The 16,030-nt window shown below is 38.4% G+C and overlaps 1 protein-coding gene across 1 annotated transcript; it reads right to left on the bottom strand.

Annotated features, from left to right (window-relative positions):
- Positions 1–1,050: 1,050 nt before the first annotated feature.
- Positions 1,051–16,014, bottom strand: OTOP1 (otopetrin 1; the record flags this gene model as incomplete). Its single annotated transcript, XM_010016222.1, has 6 exons — positions 15,729–16,014; positions 9,856–9,992; positions 6,889–6,947; positions 4,162–4,292; positions 1,593–2,536; positions 1,051–1,210 (listed from the first exon to the last, which is right to left on the bottom strand). Coding segments are annotated over exons 1-6 (1,717 nt in total), but the record flags the coding sequence as incomplete, so codon positions are not given.
- Between the last annotated feature and the right edge of the window lie 16 nt (positions 16,015–16,030).

Raw genomic sequence — 16,030 nt, 5'->3', positions numbered from 1 at the left:
TAAATATCGTAGGGATTTGAGATTATGTTCTAACAGCTTGTAAACCGCACTTATAAAATCCTTGGCCAAGGGCCCTCCAAATTTCTGGAGGCATTAGCTATGCTTTACAGCATCCCTGTATGAAGACATATGATTATCTTCCAACCAGGACACTGAACTACAAAGACATTAGCAGCTCATAAAAAAATTGTACAGGGCATATACACCATTCTGGCAATGGAACACATACATAACTAAACATAAATTGTAAGACTATTGTTCTCTCCTAAGACATTTCAAGAATGTGTTATTAAAGAATTAAGTAAAAGGATTAACTTTATTTCTCAATTTTATTGTATAGCAAATACAAGACAAGGATGCATTAATAGAAATATGTTTTATCAGAAGAAATTATATACAACGTGGTACCTAACCATACATGTTACTTCACCTGGATTTCTTGCTATACAGTTAAGAAAATACTAAGTATATATGGATTTTTTTATTAGTATTCAGGAAGTTTAAAACAATTCACAAATCCCAATTAAATAATAAATGTTTTCAGGTTGTACTATAAAAATATAGCTGGGAATTAAGAGTTGGAGTCTTCATAATATCCTGTGATCCAGAAGCATCACTCAGCTTAGCTGTACCTAGGATTTTCTCTCCTAAATAATACATATGGGTTGTTTTAAACCCCTTTCACAAGCCGCACTGAATGAAAACAAGCAATACAAATTATATAGAGGAGAAATCCAAGATGTCTAAAACAAAGATTAATGAGATTGAATTAACTGTACTACATAGAGTTAACCATATTAACACTAACAGGATTCTGAAAATTTACCAATACAATAACACCAAATATATAATAAAATATGTGGAAAGAAAAAATAATTACATGCTATTAGCTACGGTCGCTTCTTTTTAAAAAAATTATTGGATCTTCCATGTATTGAACAGCTGTTGCTATGTTCACTCATTCATTCATCCACTCATTCGGCTGTTACTTATTTAATTAATTATTCAATCAATTGTTCATTGAGGGACCATATATGATCTATGTCTTACAATTGACCTCAAAGAGTGAGGCAGCTGAATGCATCCGATAGAAAATAGAGAAAGGCATTGCAAGGTTCACAACAATTATCCAGGGTTCAAAGCCAAAAACTATTTCTTCTAGTCCATTGTCATATTCCGGGCGGCACCCAAATGCTGGTGGTATCCACAGCTGCAGGGAAAGAATGCAAGGCCAATATTAATCACCAGCAATACAAGTCAATAGCCTGTAATGACTGTGACCCCATCGAACTGCAAGTTGGTTTCAGAAATCCCTAAGAAAATCCTTCCTGTTCTACTGGGGCACACTGAATAAGTTTCAGCTTCTGATGCTGCTACAGTTTTTGAACTACAACTAAAGCAAGCCTAGGCTCTCAGATTCCATGTTTAAACAAACTGTTCCCCAAAGGCATATTCACTTATTCTTCCAGAAGAAGTAGTAAAATTTACTTGCTACAATCTATAAAGCCTTGTAATTTTAATATACTTATCAGACTTGAAAGGTCAGGAAGCTCTTGGCTATTAAATTGTGAATTATGTTCAAAATGTCTTACCGAAAGGTTGCAGAGGAATAAAAATGCAGCAATGTTCTTCAGAATTCTCCTCTTGTGGTTAGTAACTGAGTTTCTACTGCAAAAGGAGAAATCTGAAGCTGAATGCACAACCGAACTGTTTTCCTGACTTGTTTCTTCCTTGGCTCCACCATCACCATTTTCTCTCCTACAGGTACTGCCTTTAAACAAGCAGGGTACCTCTCCATCATCACGGGCAGCTCTGTCGTTGTAAATCTCTTTGTACAAGGGGGTAAGTGATAAAGTGTTCCCCCGAGATATAGTCACTATTCGAAGAGTTTTAATATTATCATTCACCTTTTCCTGCTCACGATGTATGGATTCAATGATAAAGAGGTTCTGAATATATTTCTCAATAATAACCAGGATGGAGTAGGGCAGGTTATACCATGTGTATTTTGGGTGTGCTTGGGCACAGATAATGGCGAGGATTGAGCCCCAGGAGAGAAGCCAGGACCCTGCAGCTGTGCCCACCAGCAGCTCTGCGTCAAGTTTTCGAGCAGGGTTTTTTGAATTATCCAGTGATCTGTCTTCCAGTCTGTAGATGAGAAGGGCAACAATTCCAGCTGTACACATGAGAGCCAGCACAAAGATTGCATGCAAGTAAAACATAGTCAGTGCTGACTCGCTTTTGATTTTCGAACGTCCAATCTGGATTAAGTATACAACAACTATGGCTATTGTGCTAGTTAAGACAATTAGTCCAAAAATCATTCCAACAGTTATGCCATGGAATTTGAATAGAGTTTTGTGTTGCTGGTGGTGCTCGACTTTGCGGCCAATGTTCTTCCACAGGACATAGAGCATTGTGGATGCTAGGATGTGGTACTCTATGTTAAAGGGATATAGGTAATATATTCCTTGAGAAAATACAGAGCAGAGAGTTGTTGTTGTGCAATTGCATTGAGGTGCATGATCATCTAAAACTAAAGGAGATGAAGAGGTTAGTTACATTCATTATAAAGATTTATCATTTAAAGCAAATAGATAAAATAACAAAACATAAAAGATAAGATTTCAGTCAAACAACGCATTACGTGACACAGTTAGCCACCTAAGAAAAGGTCTTGCTATTAAAGTCGTTAATCTAACATAGACTTTGCAGGTTCACTGAAGTATAATTTCTGACTTAACTTCTCAGGCCCTGAGCAATAATCATATCGTGAACAAACGCTGCATCAAAGTGCACGAAACTTCAACAGGTTCTTGGTAAAAATGCTTCTTTATGACACAAAAAAACAGATCCCAAGAGCTTTGAGTTCCCACCCCTTCAGCTTAGAAGGCTTTTATAGAAGCCCAGAAATCCGTGGATCAGATCAAGGACAAACTTAACAAGGAAAGAGCTCAATTCTACTCTCATTTTTATCAGTTATTTACAGAGTGTGGTTGCTAATGCCAAAACCACTTTATTAAAATGTTGGTTATGTGTAGGAAAGAGGTGAAGTAATCGCAGATACTCTTACTTAAATGTCCCAGTGCAGTTTTAAGGTTAAAAAAAATATATTAAATATCAGCCTTCTCCTTTTGAGAAGAACTAGAGGAATTGTGAAATCATGATCTCTCTGCTGTGCACTCCCTTGCACTGTAAACCCCTAAGGCATCTCCATGAACAGTAGCTCATATTTGCAAAATACATACATTTAATGTGCATTTAAAAACTAAGCAAATAAAGTCAGAAAATTCCACAGTGGTGCAAAAAAAAAAAAAAAAAAAAAGATACTTATTTTCACAATGTATTTATTTATAAAAGTATAAACACATATGCTGGAGAACACATTTTTAGGCACTGATCTTAGATTTGTGCCTGGAAGTTTTGTATTTGTTTTCTATAATTTTAGAAGAGAAGAGGAAATGAGAAAGTTGGCATTGTTTTGTCCTAAGCACAGTGTTAAGAGATGACAAAAACCTGCTTTTGCAGTGGGTAGTCTGTTAATGCCAGACTTGTCTTGCAGATCACTACTTCACTTCCTCTTCTTTCAGATGCTACTTCTGACTATTCATAATTGTGTAATGATTCTGGTAGCAGAATAATAAGACATTATATAGGGAAACTGCTTCTATTTAACAAGTAGAAATATCAAGAAGAGACACTAACTTCTGATTTACCTGCTCTCTACTAATGCACCAAGATTATGGCCATAGACTCAAACACAAGAAGTTTCAGCTCAACATGAGTAAGAACTTTACGTTGAGGGTGGCAGAGCACTGGAACAGGTTGCCCAGGAAGGTTGTGGAGTAACCCTCTGTGGAGACACATGAAGTCCACCTAGACATGTGCCTGTGTAACCTGCTCTAGATGACCCTGCCCTGGCAAGGGGTTGGACTAGATCACCTCCAGACGTCCCTTCCAACCTGTATCACATACATGATAATGACAATGATCATATAACATTTTAGTTATGATCTGAAGTATCAGCTCACTACCATTTGTCCAGGAACGACTATGCTGGCATAGTCATGAATGACTCAGCTCCATCCTACAGTGACACAGTATTTTGTACAAGATTGTATTAGAGCAGGAATTCCAAAATGTACCAACCATTTCACTTACCTATTGTTATGTTTCCAAACCCAAGTGTGATTAGTCTTTCCTTATGTTCATTCAGTTGATGTTTTGACTCTGTTAACACTCCATTTGTCCATAGGAGTAAATTTGTGAACACAGAATGGATAACTCCAAACCTACAAAATAAGGTAATTGAAGGAATCTGCACAGAGTATGCCTCCATATAGGTTAAATTAAATGGATTAACTTTCTGTAGACAGGCTACATGGCTCTATTTATTTGTCAGGTCAGTGGAAAAAGAAATCATAGCCAATCTCTAAAGATGTTCTGTAATGGAGCACAAGAGATGTTAGACTTCCAAATTTACAGAAATACAATGGCCTAACGTATTAAAACATTAATAGGATGCTGTTATTAATTGCTATGCTCTTTTATGTTAGATGTTTTATTCTTTGGGCTGGACAAGGTTCATGTTAATGACAGGGATTGAACAGTCTGAACAGGGTTACTGTTTTGCAAGCCATATCTCACAGCCTTCTGCGGTGCTTCTTCATACTCGCTGTGGCTGGTCTTTCTTCACAGATACCTCCTTCTCTAACTTCTGGTCCATGAATTTTTGCCTCCTGGAGAGAGTGGAAGCTAAGAGTGGGCTTTATTCCATTCAAAGTACTGGTACAGTGAGGTAGGTCTCCACACATTTTTGAGACTCCTGGTCTCTGACAAGCCAATTCAGGCTTTGTGAAACAGAATAGCATTGGAGAAAGAAGTGGGTTAATGGTCATGAACTTCCTAACAAAATCCACACAATAGTTCTCTATTGCCCAGCACTCATCACTCCCATTTTGTAGAAGGCCATCGTAGCTCTTTCCTAGACACAATTCTATCACCTACCATTCTGCCAGGCATTGTTCTCCTGCACCTGAGGCTGATAATATTTCTTCACCAAGAGCAGTTCTTTGTTACTGCACTGTTCTCAGTGATGAACTTGCAGTTAGAGATATTTAAAATCTACTTATCAACCAAGCTGATTTCACCAGCTTGCATTGCAAAGCCTTCTGCGATCACCCTCCTCGCTGGCTTGGGGCTTGAACACTTGCCCAAGAAAGCAATGGAGAACCTTCACCACAGATGACTTTTCTAAGTAAATTTATTTTACTTCCTATAGAAACTGGTCAGCCCATTGACAATTTGAGGTATTTTTAAAATTACTGTTTGCTTATTAATCTACATTAATCCACCTTCTCACAACACCAAAAAATACATTGGAGCTGACTCTGCTGCCTCAAAGACTAATCTTCAGTTCTATAAGAAATTTGTGTATTCAGCTGTATTCAACAGAGGACACATTAGTTGCCCTGCCAGAACCAAGTTCTGGTGTCAGAAACATGCACAGCCCTTACTGATTTGGGTACATGGGATACCCCCAGGGAGGTTGTGTTTCCCAGTTCATTTGCACAGTTGCGTCTACCACAAGTGTTGTGCTTGACATGCCTGGGTGATGGGATGCCATCCGGAGGGACCTGGTCAAGCTTGAGAAGTGGGCCCATGTGAACTTCATGAGGTCAAACAAGGCCACGTGCAAGGTCCTGCCCCTGGGTCAGAGCAACCCTCAGTATCAATACAGGATGGGGGATGAAGGGATTGAGACCAGTCCTGTGGAGAAGGACTTGGGGGTACTGGTGGGTGAAAAGCTGGATATTAGCAGGCAGTGTGTGCTCACAGCCCAGAAAGCCCACTGTATCCTGGGCTGCATCAAAAGGGGCGTGACAGCAGGTGAAGGGAAGTGATTCTGACCCTCTGTTCTCCTCTGGTGAAACCCCACCTGGAGTATCACATCCAGCTCTGGGGTTTTCAGCATAGGAAAGACATGAGCAGGTCCACAGGAGGGTCACAGAAATAACCAGAGCAAAGGAACACCTCTGCTAGGATGAAAGGCTGAGAGAGTTGGGTGTGTTCAGCATGAAGAGAAGGGTCCAGGAAGATCTTATAGCCTTCCAGTACCTAAAGTGGGCTTAGGAGAAAGATGGGGACAAAATTTTTAGCAGGGCCTCTTGCAATAGGCCAAGGGGTAATGGTTTTAAACTAAAAAAGGGGAGATTTAGACTAGATATAAGGAATAATTTTTTTACAATGAGGGTAATGTAACACTGGAACATGTTGCCCAGAGAGTTGGTAGATGCCCCATCCCTGGAAACATTCAAGATCAGATTGGACGTGACTCTGAACAACCTGATCTAGTTGAAGATTTGCCTGCTCATTGCAAGTGGGATTGCTCTAGATGACTTCTAAAGGTCCCTTCACACCCAAACTTTTCTATGGTTATATGATCTAGTTCCAAAAGGTGATATCCATAAAAATCAATAAAAAATACCTCAGCTATATTGCACTGACTGCAGATTGCTGATGCAGATTCTCTTTCAGTAGCTAAATAAAGAAAACATAATATAGAGCATGGTCCCAGGACACATACATGGTGCTTCCTTCCTTCAAAAAAATCCAAATGACGCTGTGGTATCATACATTGCCCATTTCCCTCTCACATGAGAAAAATGTATGTATTCTGTGACTATTTTATGTTATAAAATATAAGCACAGATTATAAGGGTAAATGGAGTTACTTTCTATTTAACTGTTCTATTTCTTTCTAGTTAACACAGTCAAGAGGAGAATTAATCTCTGTAAACTTTCACTGTCCCTCATACAGTAAAACTGTAGGTGTTGAAACAGACCTACAACTATTAGCATTCCATGTAAGGATCAAGTCCACTTTACCTTTCAAGTGTTTTGAAAGACTGGATAATATCCTTTGCATGACACCACAGAAAGTAGACCTAAATGAAATGAATACAGAGAAATATCATTACACCTGTGAGCATGTGTGAAACTCAGAAAGGAAAGTGCATCTTTAGACAGAAACACTAATGTTTAAATCCTCTGATGATTTAAACTGAAGAGCTCCATCTCCAGACATGTGAAATAACTTACATTTTCCTGTGACATTCACTTAGAACCTCTCTGGCATAAAGAACCCAAGATTTCTTGTATGCAAAGTCACTGGCTCAGTATGAGTCACCAAAACAGATTTTGCCTCTGTATCCGGAAAGGCTTTTATTTCAATGACAAAGGAAATAAAGATACCAGAGGTGGACAGCAGTATGATTACTGCAGGGCATAGCTTGAATAACTTATTGAATATATGAAATTTTATTGAGGGAGAGAGAGATAAGTGAAAGGATGCCAGAGTTGACTAATAAAACAAAAAATGGACACCCAAGAAGCAAGAGAAAAGTTTGTACTATCAATCTGAGACAACCACGTTAAGAACACAGCAGTTGCACTCAAGGATAGTGCAGAAAGCTCATCTGGACAATAAAAGAGAAAAATAACAGTGCTGAGTTAGCAAGTAAAGGAGAAAGAAGCATAAAACTGGGAAAGTCTGTTTGTGGGAACACAATGGAGACCTCAGGACAGAGATTGTTGCTGACACAAAACCAGTTTCAAATGCTGATAAATGCAAGGAGAATGGTACCAATATTATTCAGGGATGTTAGGGTGCAATTGGGAGTCCTATTTACTCAGAATAGCTCCTAGGATACTGAGCTTGACAGTAGGCGAACTATTAGGAGAGAAATTGTCCAAAAGGTTTCTCTTAGAAACCTGCCTGGTTTGGTGTTCCAGAAATGGCCTGGAAAATGTGAAGAACTTTGGGTTCTTCTTCAGTAATTAGAGTAACTGGAAGTCCATTTTACCACCAAATATGACTATTAATGTAGGGTGCCTATGCCACCCAGCACTCGAAAATGTTCATTCACTCCCCTACTGATGTGTTTATCAAAAGGGGGTGTGATGACTGGAAAACCCCAGACGTAAGGACTAGAAGGTACCATGGAAGATTCAACTTAAATCAAACAAATTGAAATTAGCACCTTACTCTCATCTAATGCCATGTTCAATTTCCCATTCTGGGATAGATGCAGTAAAATCTAACAGCAGAGGTGCAAGTATTCTTCAGAACTTAAAAAACATTAAGTTTTGAAGACCTGTTCAGACACTAGAATCAAGAAAGTGGGAGGAAATAAGAAAACAAAAGTCAGTAAGGTAAAGAAATAGCATAAAATCCAATATTTGCTCTTAAAGTAGTCATTGCCCCAAAGGAACTTCTGCCCAAAGGAACAAAGGCTGTGCATAATGTGAAAGAGCACAATGCACAGCCTGCCTTGGAACGGCAGGTATGTGTTAGTTCATTGCTTGCATAGGTGCAGTATGTATATATTCATTAATTTAATGGCACATATCAGGAAGCCTCATTTAGTGTAAAACTTAAGAGAATCTGACACATATTCTGTAGAAAACAAATCTTTCAGTGTTCAGATGACACATAATTAGGGATGTTGTCTGCTATAATTTCATCCTGTGTTTCAAAGACATGAGAAGGTTTGTCTGAGGTAAGAGGCATCTATGAAATCACTTTTTGACTTTTTCTTTGATTGCTCAGGCTAACATTAAAGCTTTCATTGTTTTAAGTCAAGTAGACAATAAATTCAGCAACATGGGGTGATGTAAAATTTAAATCAGAACTCTTGCTGGCTTTGTTAGCATTGTTAATACACTGTTTCTTCCACACTCAAGTTCACAGTAGCTGGAAACCTTGTCAGCTCAGGGTCACTGAATGCAATGAAGAATGCCACTAGCAGGAAAAAAAGGCTTAATTTCTTTGGTTTGTTTTCAGAGCTAAAGAGAAGAAGGTGCAAGACATGGAGAGTAGATGTTACAAGAATGTGAAATTAAGATTGCTTCAACCAAAACAGAATTTCACCCCCAGAGAAAAAGATAGAAGAGATCAAAGTTACTGCTTATATTTCAATGCTTTTTTCTTACAGAAAGCAGAAAAATGAAGGTTGTTCAAATGCTCATTTCCAGGTAACTACAACTGCTAGGAAAAACTTTCTGTTCTTTCTGAATGACTTAATGATAGCAGTAAGTACGTTAAATGACCTAGCTGTAACTAAGCATCTTAGTTGAGTGGCTTTTTCTTTCCTTCTTTCCTACAAATCTGCTGACAGGAACTCAGAGTAATTCGTATGTAAACAATCAGCTATGGAGTATCCCCATACAATATAGACCTGAAGCCTCAAGACAAACAGGCAGCTAGAATATTTTACAGGAGTCACTGGCTATGTTTGCTACTGTGCAGTCACTGATGAGCATACCCAAATGCTTCTAGAAGGGAAATCCACATTTGTTTGTTATAGGAAAGGTGTGCAAGTTTTTTATAACCAGGTTATAAAGTTTTTTCCATTTTGAACTATCAGCCTCCACCCCTAACCACAGCGGGGCATCAGGATAGACTGATTGAATTGAACTTCTCTGGTAAGTCCTACCTGCAGAAACAAGTGAATTGTCTTTAGCCAAGCTGCTCATTTCAGCCTGAAATTTCTGAAAGTTAAATGTGTAACTTGAACTAAAATTAAAACCATGTAACTTCAACTCCAGAAGAGCATTATTTGATTATTTCTTTTTTTTGAACCCATGACAATTTTACAGCTGAGCAATTTCAGGTTGCAAAGCCTGAATTTACACATAGAAATCATATAAGCACACAAGAATTTAGCCCTCAAAAGTATCCTGTGATATGCTTAGAAATTAAATTAGTGTAAAATCCACTGATGACAAGAAGATAAAATATATTTTTGGTAAGAAATATAGATATAATATAAAACTGTGACCAGTAACTTTTACCTGTAAGATGGTGTGCACAGCATGTGTAACAGGAAAAATGCCTTCAGTTGGTGACAAACAGTTTGAAAAATCAATATAATATCCAATTTTAAAAGAGTCCAGAACTAAAGTAATCACTGCAAATAATGTAATCCCACCTACAAATGTAAAAGATATTAGAAAACATTAATAAACAGTTATAGTGTCTAAAGACAAATCGTACAATATACTAAAATCTGTTTAGAGAAATTAAAGTCAATCAATATCCATGTTCTTGCTTAGGGAAATAAAAGTAGATCGATGTTCATGAACATAATTGACTCAGTGTAGTAAGTACCTCTAATTTGTGAAAGTGTCTGCCCAATATGTAATAAAAGCACATCATGGTATGCACCATGCACAGCCAGTTTAGAGGAGCCAGCCCAGCAACGGCCAGGACCTGGAGACACTCAGTGCCTTGCAGATGGCTCCCAGCTCCCTCTCAGGTCAGCCTCTCAGGTAACGGTAGCACTGAACAACCATACAGCACATGAATTAATGCTCTATATAGCCCCACGGCAAACTAGACAGTTCCAGGGAGCTGAACAATCATGTTACAGTCTCCTGGCCCAAGAGCTCGACAGTAAGAAGTAACACAATCACTTGGTATGCCTTCCCCATGGTTCCGGAGGTTATGCTTTAACTCAGAGACCAGAACTACAATGAGCTGTGGGGTTTGCTCTCCTAGAAAGGAACCAAAGATTTAATTTCAGTATCTATTATTTACACACATACACAAAAGAAACCCTAATACGTTTCTCTATGTATTTTGTATCCTTAAGAACTTTCAAAACACGTTCCCCCTTGTTTATTTTTTTTTCTTTCAGGAATGTAATTGTGACAACCTTATTCTGGAAAGCTATATGATAACACAACATGCATTAGTAAATTACTGGGTTTGTACCTGTATGGCCAAGCACTACTGTCATAAAATTACTGAACCAAACTCTGGAGTCTTCATTTGTTTGGGGTTTTTTCCCCTCTTTAGGCTTTCACTGGATTTAACTTGGGCTTATTTGAATTAAGACTGGATAAAAATCTATCAACAGACCTCATCATTATATTTCTTTGTAATTTTCCACAGAGCAAATAGCATTACTTGGGTTGACTTTGATGAATATTTATCATTTATAAGGGACCACAACCTACCTTCCTTATAAGCACCAGATGTTCCACTTGAGTTATGTTAATAAAATATAACTCTGCTATAATAATTTATTTACTTAATAATACATTTATTGTTAAAGTATAAATGTCAAATATACAATTTTTTTTTTTTATTATTTCACTGATCCTTTAAAATTAAATAAAAATAAACTTCAAAGATTTTTTTGACCACAAGGGTATGAATTCCAGTAGGATTTTATGTTTCTGTTTTACAATCTTTCTATAATAAAAAGAATGTCAAATTACTGATGGAGTGTAATTTCTACCAAGAGATAGAAACCTTTGCTTTTATATTTCAAACTCTAAAACCTTGGCTTTGTTCTTCATGCATGTGTATAATCCCATACATATTGCTTATATATGCTTATTTTGTTAGCTAATTTGTATTATTTCTAACATATGTAACAGGACTGGAGCCCACATGTAAATAGATGTGCCATTTTCATTATGCATAAAGTAAATGGCATCACAAAATGCAAATTCTAGGCTACTATGATCAAGTCATACATTTCCTTCCTTATTTAAAGAATTTTAATCGTTCTAAAACAAATTAGAATTGTTGATTCTTCTGAAATAGCTTTACCTGAGGTAATTAGACCTGCTCTGGGCAAGGTCTTGAACCAGATGACCTTGAGAAGTCCCTTCCTATCTAAATCATTCTATGACTGGTTCTGCGAGTCATGGTTTATTTAGAAAGTATGCAGGAAACAGACTGTTCCACTTTTCTCTGAAAGATGTCAGTAAGAGGGACTCAATCTGCATTGTAATTGTTTCAATAACAAGGTAAATGCTATCTTCTGAAGCAAAAAGGTTATAAAAATCTTCCGCAATTACTCTACAGGTAATTGTGCATGTGTTGCCTTTATAGAGTACTTTAGAAAGGTCTTTAATTCCCAAGTCATGACACTAGTAAGTTAATTTCCCAATGAATTCATGGTGGAGGATCAAGCCCTGAGGAACTGCTGTAGTGAAGCAGTAATGCCAGAGCAAAATGGATGGAAAATGTGCTTTACAATGTGAAAGTTCTGCATCCTTGCTTCCATTACTCATGAGAGTGGCTCAGCAGAATAGGATCACAAGGGACTTGTTAACTAGAAGAAATGGGAAGAGGGAAGGCAAGACAAGGCAAGGGGCTTGGGTTTAAATTCACAAAAATAAAGATCAAACACAGATTAGAGATCCATCTCCTGCACTGCATACGCATCTTGTCTTTCAAGAATGGCCTCTACTGTAGTTCCACACTCTCTTGCTTCCTTTTCACAAGATCAGTATTCCAGTTGTATAGTTTTACAATTTTACACCTACGTCCATTGATGGGGGTGAGGAGAGGGAACCACCACCATCAACAGCAATAACAGAAACCCAACAACAGAACAACCTCATAAAGTTTCTTTCACATTGAGTACTTTGATTTATGCCTTAGTATCTCTCTTCATGTTTCCTTTATATCCATCGGAGATTGGTGCGCTTCAGTCTGTTCCCATTAAAATCTATAGTTTTGCCATTGTCCTCTAAGGATTAGAAGACTTTATATGACTCATTTCTTTTACTATTTGATTTATTCAAACTGTATCTTGATGTTTCTGGCAATCACTCAGGTGGTCGCACTGTAAGCATGTACAAAGTGTCCGACATCAGTATGTAAGGGGCTTCAGAAGAGAACGATCATTCTAATGATCATAGTAGAATGATCATGCTATTTGCTTAGCCAAAAATCAAAGCATAAATGATCATAGTAGAATGATCATACTATTTGCTCTAGTCAAAAAACAAATTATAACATATAGTGACCATATATATGGTATGCTAGTGGTTTTCATGTTCACTTTTCCTGATGGGAAGTTCAGGATTATGTACTAATACCAAACACTAGACATATATCGGTAATTATAAATAAGGGAGTTAATTCCACAGTTTTGCTATTTCTATTTGAAAGTTAAAGAAAAATGAAATTATTGCTATTGAGCACTGTATTATTAAAACAAAGAGGTATTTTTTTTAATATTTCATTAAAACCTGTATATTGCTAAGTGCTGGCTAAATTCTTTCTATTAACCATCAAGATGACAAAAAGCCATAATGATACAGTTGCAAAAATGCCGTTCTAAGCTTGAAATATTGTTCAAACAACAGATGATCCAATGCAAGAAGTAAATAGATACAAGTTGAAGTGTGTCAAAAACTTTGTAACTTTTTGTTGACTCACTGTTTATGTGTTAAGCAGATGCTGTGCTGCTGGAGAACGTGATAAAATAAAGCCATTGGTGAAGCCAATTGATTTTCATTTTGCCCTCTCTGGCTCACTTGGCTGAACTTCCAAATAATGGTCAGAGAGCTTTTCCGGGGAATAAGTCAAGGAAAAGACTTCCTAAGCTTCCCTGTGATTATATGGGTCAGGATAACTGTATCTTATTAAAGGCAAAGCTCCCCCTGAAACTTCCCACACTCAGACTGTAGGAGTGGCTCCTGATCTGCCACACAACCAGGAAGACAACTGTGCTCAATGGCTTACGCAGTTAATGTGTTGGTGCAAAAGGCTTGAGGAAATCTTTTTCTGTGTGCAATTCTTACAAATTGACTATCTGTCCTTCTAGCATTGTTAACCATGCTGTTACCTCAGTTTTTTGTTAAATCATCCTATTTCAACGTGTCATAGCAAAATGCTCTAAGTCGTCAACTATTACTACTTTTACTGAAGTTATATTCACAGTTTGAATGGAATTATAGAAATATACTCATTTTATTCTGCTTAATACGCTACCTCTCACAACGAGAGCACAAGATATGCTTCAAATGCAGCTGATAGAGCTAATGAAAAAATGCAGCAAGCTTTCTGTGGAAAAGATGAAAATTTGCCCTCCCCTCCTCCAATTTGGACTTTTAGTCTTTCAGATAAAAGATTTCTATGACAAAACCATTGATAAAGAGGAGGGCAAGGGAGACCTTGGCAGAGGAATTGCCACCTGAGTTTTTCCTTAGATCAGGTAAGTTTTCTTTTGCCAACAGAGGATAAAGGAGTTGTACAGTCTTCTTGTAACTACAAGAAACTCCTAAGAATAGGAAAGTGTAGGTCTTTCCCTAAGGGCGAATTTGTTGAATTGCAGCCTAGACATCCAAGAGAAGCCATGGAAGCCGCACCACTTGAGAAGCTAGTACAAAGAGCCATCCTGTGCTGGGAAAAGAAATGGATAAGGTAACCTAGTAGTTCAATCCAGTATCTTATTTCTAAGTTTCTGTGACTCCTTATATCCTGTAGTACAAATGAAATGCTGTGAATGCTGTGCCAAAAGAAAAAGGGCAGGGGTCCTGCTGTAGGAGAGGAAAGGTACCCTCTAAATAACAAAAGCATAGCTTGGTCCAAAATAGGATCAAATTAAGCCTTGCATTAATGAATTTCAGGAGGTTGTAAGCCACATGAGCTAATAAATGAAAAATGACTGGGAGGTGGTTATTGTTTTGGAAAACAGTGAATAATCACGGAGATCAATTCAACATTTGTTACATGAACTCCATACATCTCAGGAAAGAGTCTACAGACCATGGCTCTGTGTTAGACATTAGAAGAAAATAAGATTTACCCTGAGCAATTCATACAGTGCAATTGTTAACAATTGCAAAGAAATGAAAGACAAGCACTGAGACTGAGAACAAACGAAATTTCCACAACACAACCTTACTTTTCAAAATATTCAGGTTTTAGATGATCCTGGGATTTTCATTTAGATAATTCATTAGCTGCTGTGATAATTAACTGTTGTCTCCTTGCCAGTAGGTAGGAAATATTTAATTGAAAAGCTGTCTTACACCACTCCCTTAAAGTACTTACTTTCCAACCTATCATTTACAATGCTGAGACTGGAAAAGAGGCTGGAATAATGGGGCTTGCCTATTACTCTACATGGTGCTGATATCTTTTTTCTTATGTTTCTTCTTCTTGGGACCCAGAAACACATAATTGGTCTCACTATTACCCTGTGAGGGTCCCGCATCTACCTTCTCTCAATATACCTTCATACCTTTACCCCAGTACGCACCAGACTCTGCAGGTACGAGCGATCACATCCCACCACTACCCTTGCAAACTTGTACACTTTTCCTACAAACTAATGCCAGCTCTAGATTCCTTGTTTGGATGTTTTATGTACTAATCTGCAAACTGACCTGGCCAGGGAATTTTGTCCTCTTCTAACTCCAGATGTTTCTAAGGCATCATTGTACACATATAAATGGGAATTTCTGATATACATTAGTATAGCGAGCACTTGAGGACTTTTCTGACTGGGTCTAGCCGAAAGTAGGTTGCATTACATTGTCTGGAAAAGGTAATAATTCCTCCAGAAAAGTTGCATGACACCAATAAAATTGCCTCTTCCATTAGCTGTATTTTATTTTTCAAGTGTTGCCACACCAGCCTGGTAAAGAAAAAAAAAGCACTGGAGCTTTCAGCACTGTAAATGGTAGGTTGGAAAGCAAGGATGTTTAGCAAACAGCTTTCCCATACAATCTCCTAGTATGCTCAGCTTATGTATATATTTACTTTAGAGCACGCTGCATGTGTGTTAAGTCCATGAATACCAGGGTGCCTGCTGGTAGGGATGGAGAGGGTAACAAAGTGGTAGCAGAGAGGGGTGATGGCACAGATGGTGCCCAGCGCAGTACCACCTTTTGTGCCACCGTCCAGTACTCACACTTCAGCCAGCGAGCTCCAGCGTGCGTGTCCTTGTCCCGGATCAGCCTCCTCTGCGTGCAGCTCCTGCAGAGGTACCACAGCATCCACAGCAGCTGGATGAGCATCAGCGTGATGAGGTAAGAGAGCAGGTGGCTCTTGCTGATGCCCACAGCATGCACAGCCCAGGCGAAGGTGAGCAGCAGCCCGGCCAGGAAGAGGTTGATGCCGTACTGGCTACTGAGGATCTCGGCGTTTTTCTGCGGGTAGCTGCCGCCCAGGGAGGGGGAACCGGCGGCTTTCTCCATCGCCCCGCCGCCGGCC

This window comes from Nestor notabilis, unplaced genomic scaffold (genome assembly GCF_000696875.1).
Source record: "Nestor notabilis isolate BGI_N333 unplaced genomic scaffold, ASM69687v1 scaffold2346, whole genome shotgun sequence".
NCBI lineage: Eukaryota > Metazoa > Chordata > Aves > Psittaciformes > Psittacidae > Nestor > Nestor notabilis.
Note: the sequence above shows the minus strand (reverse complement) of the source record. Positions and strands in the feature narration are given on the sequence as shown.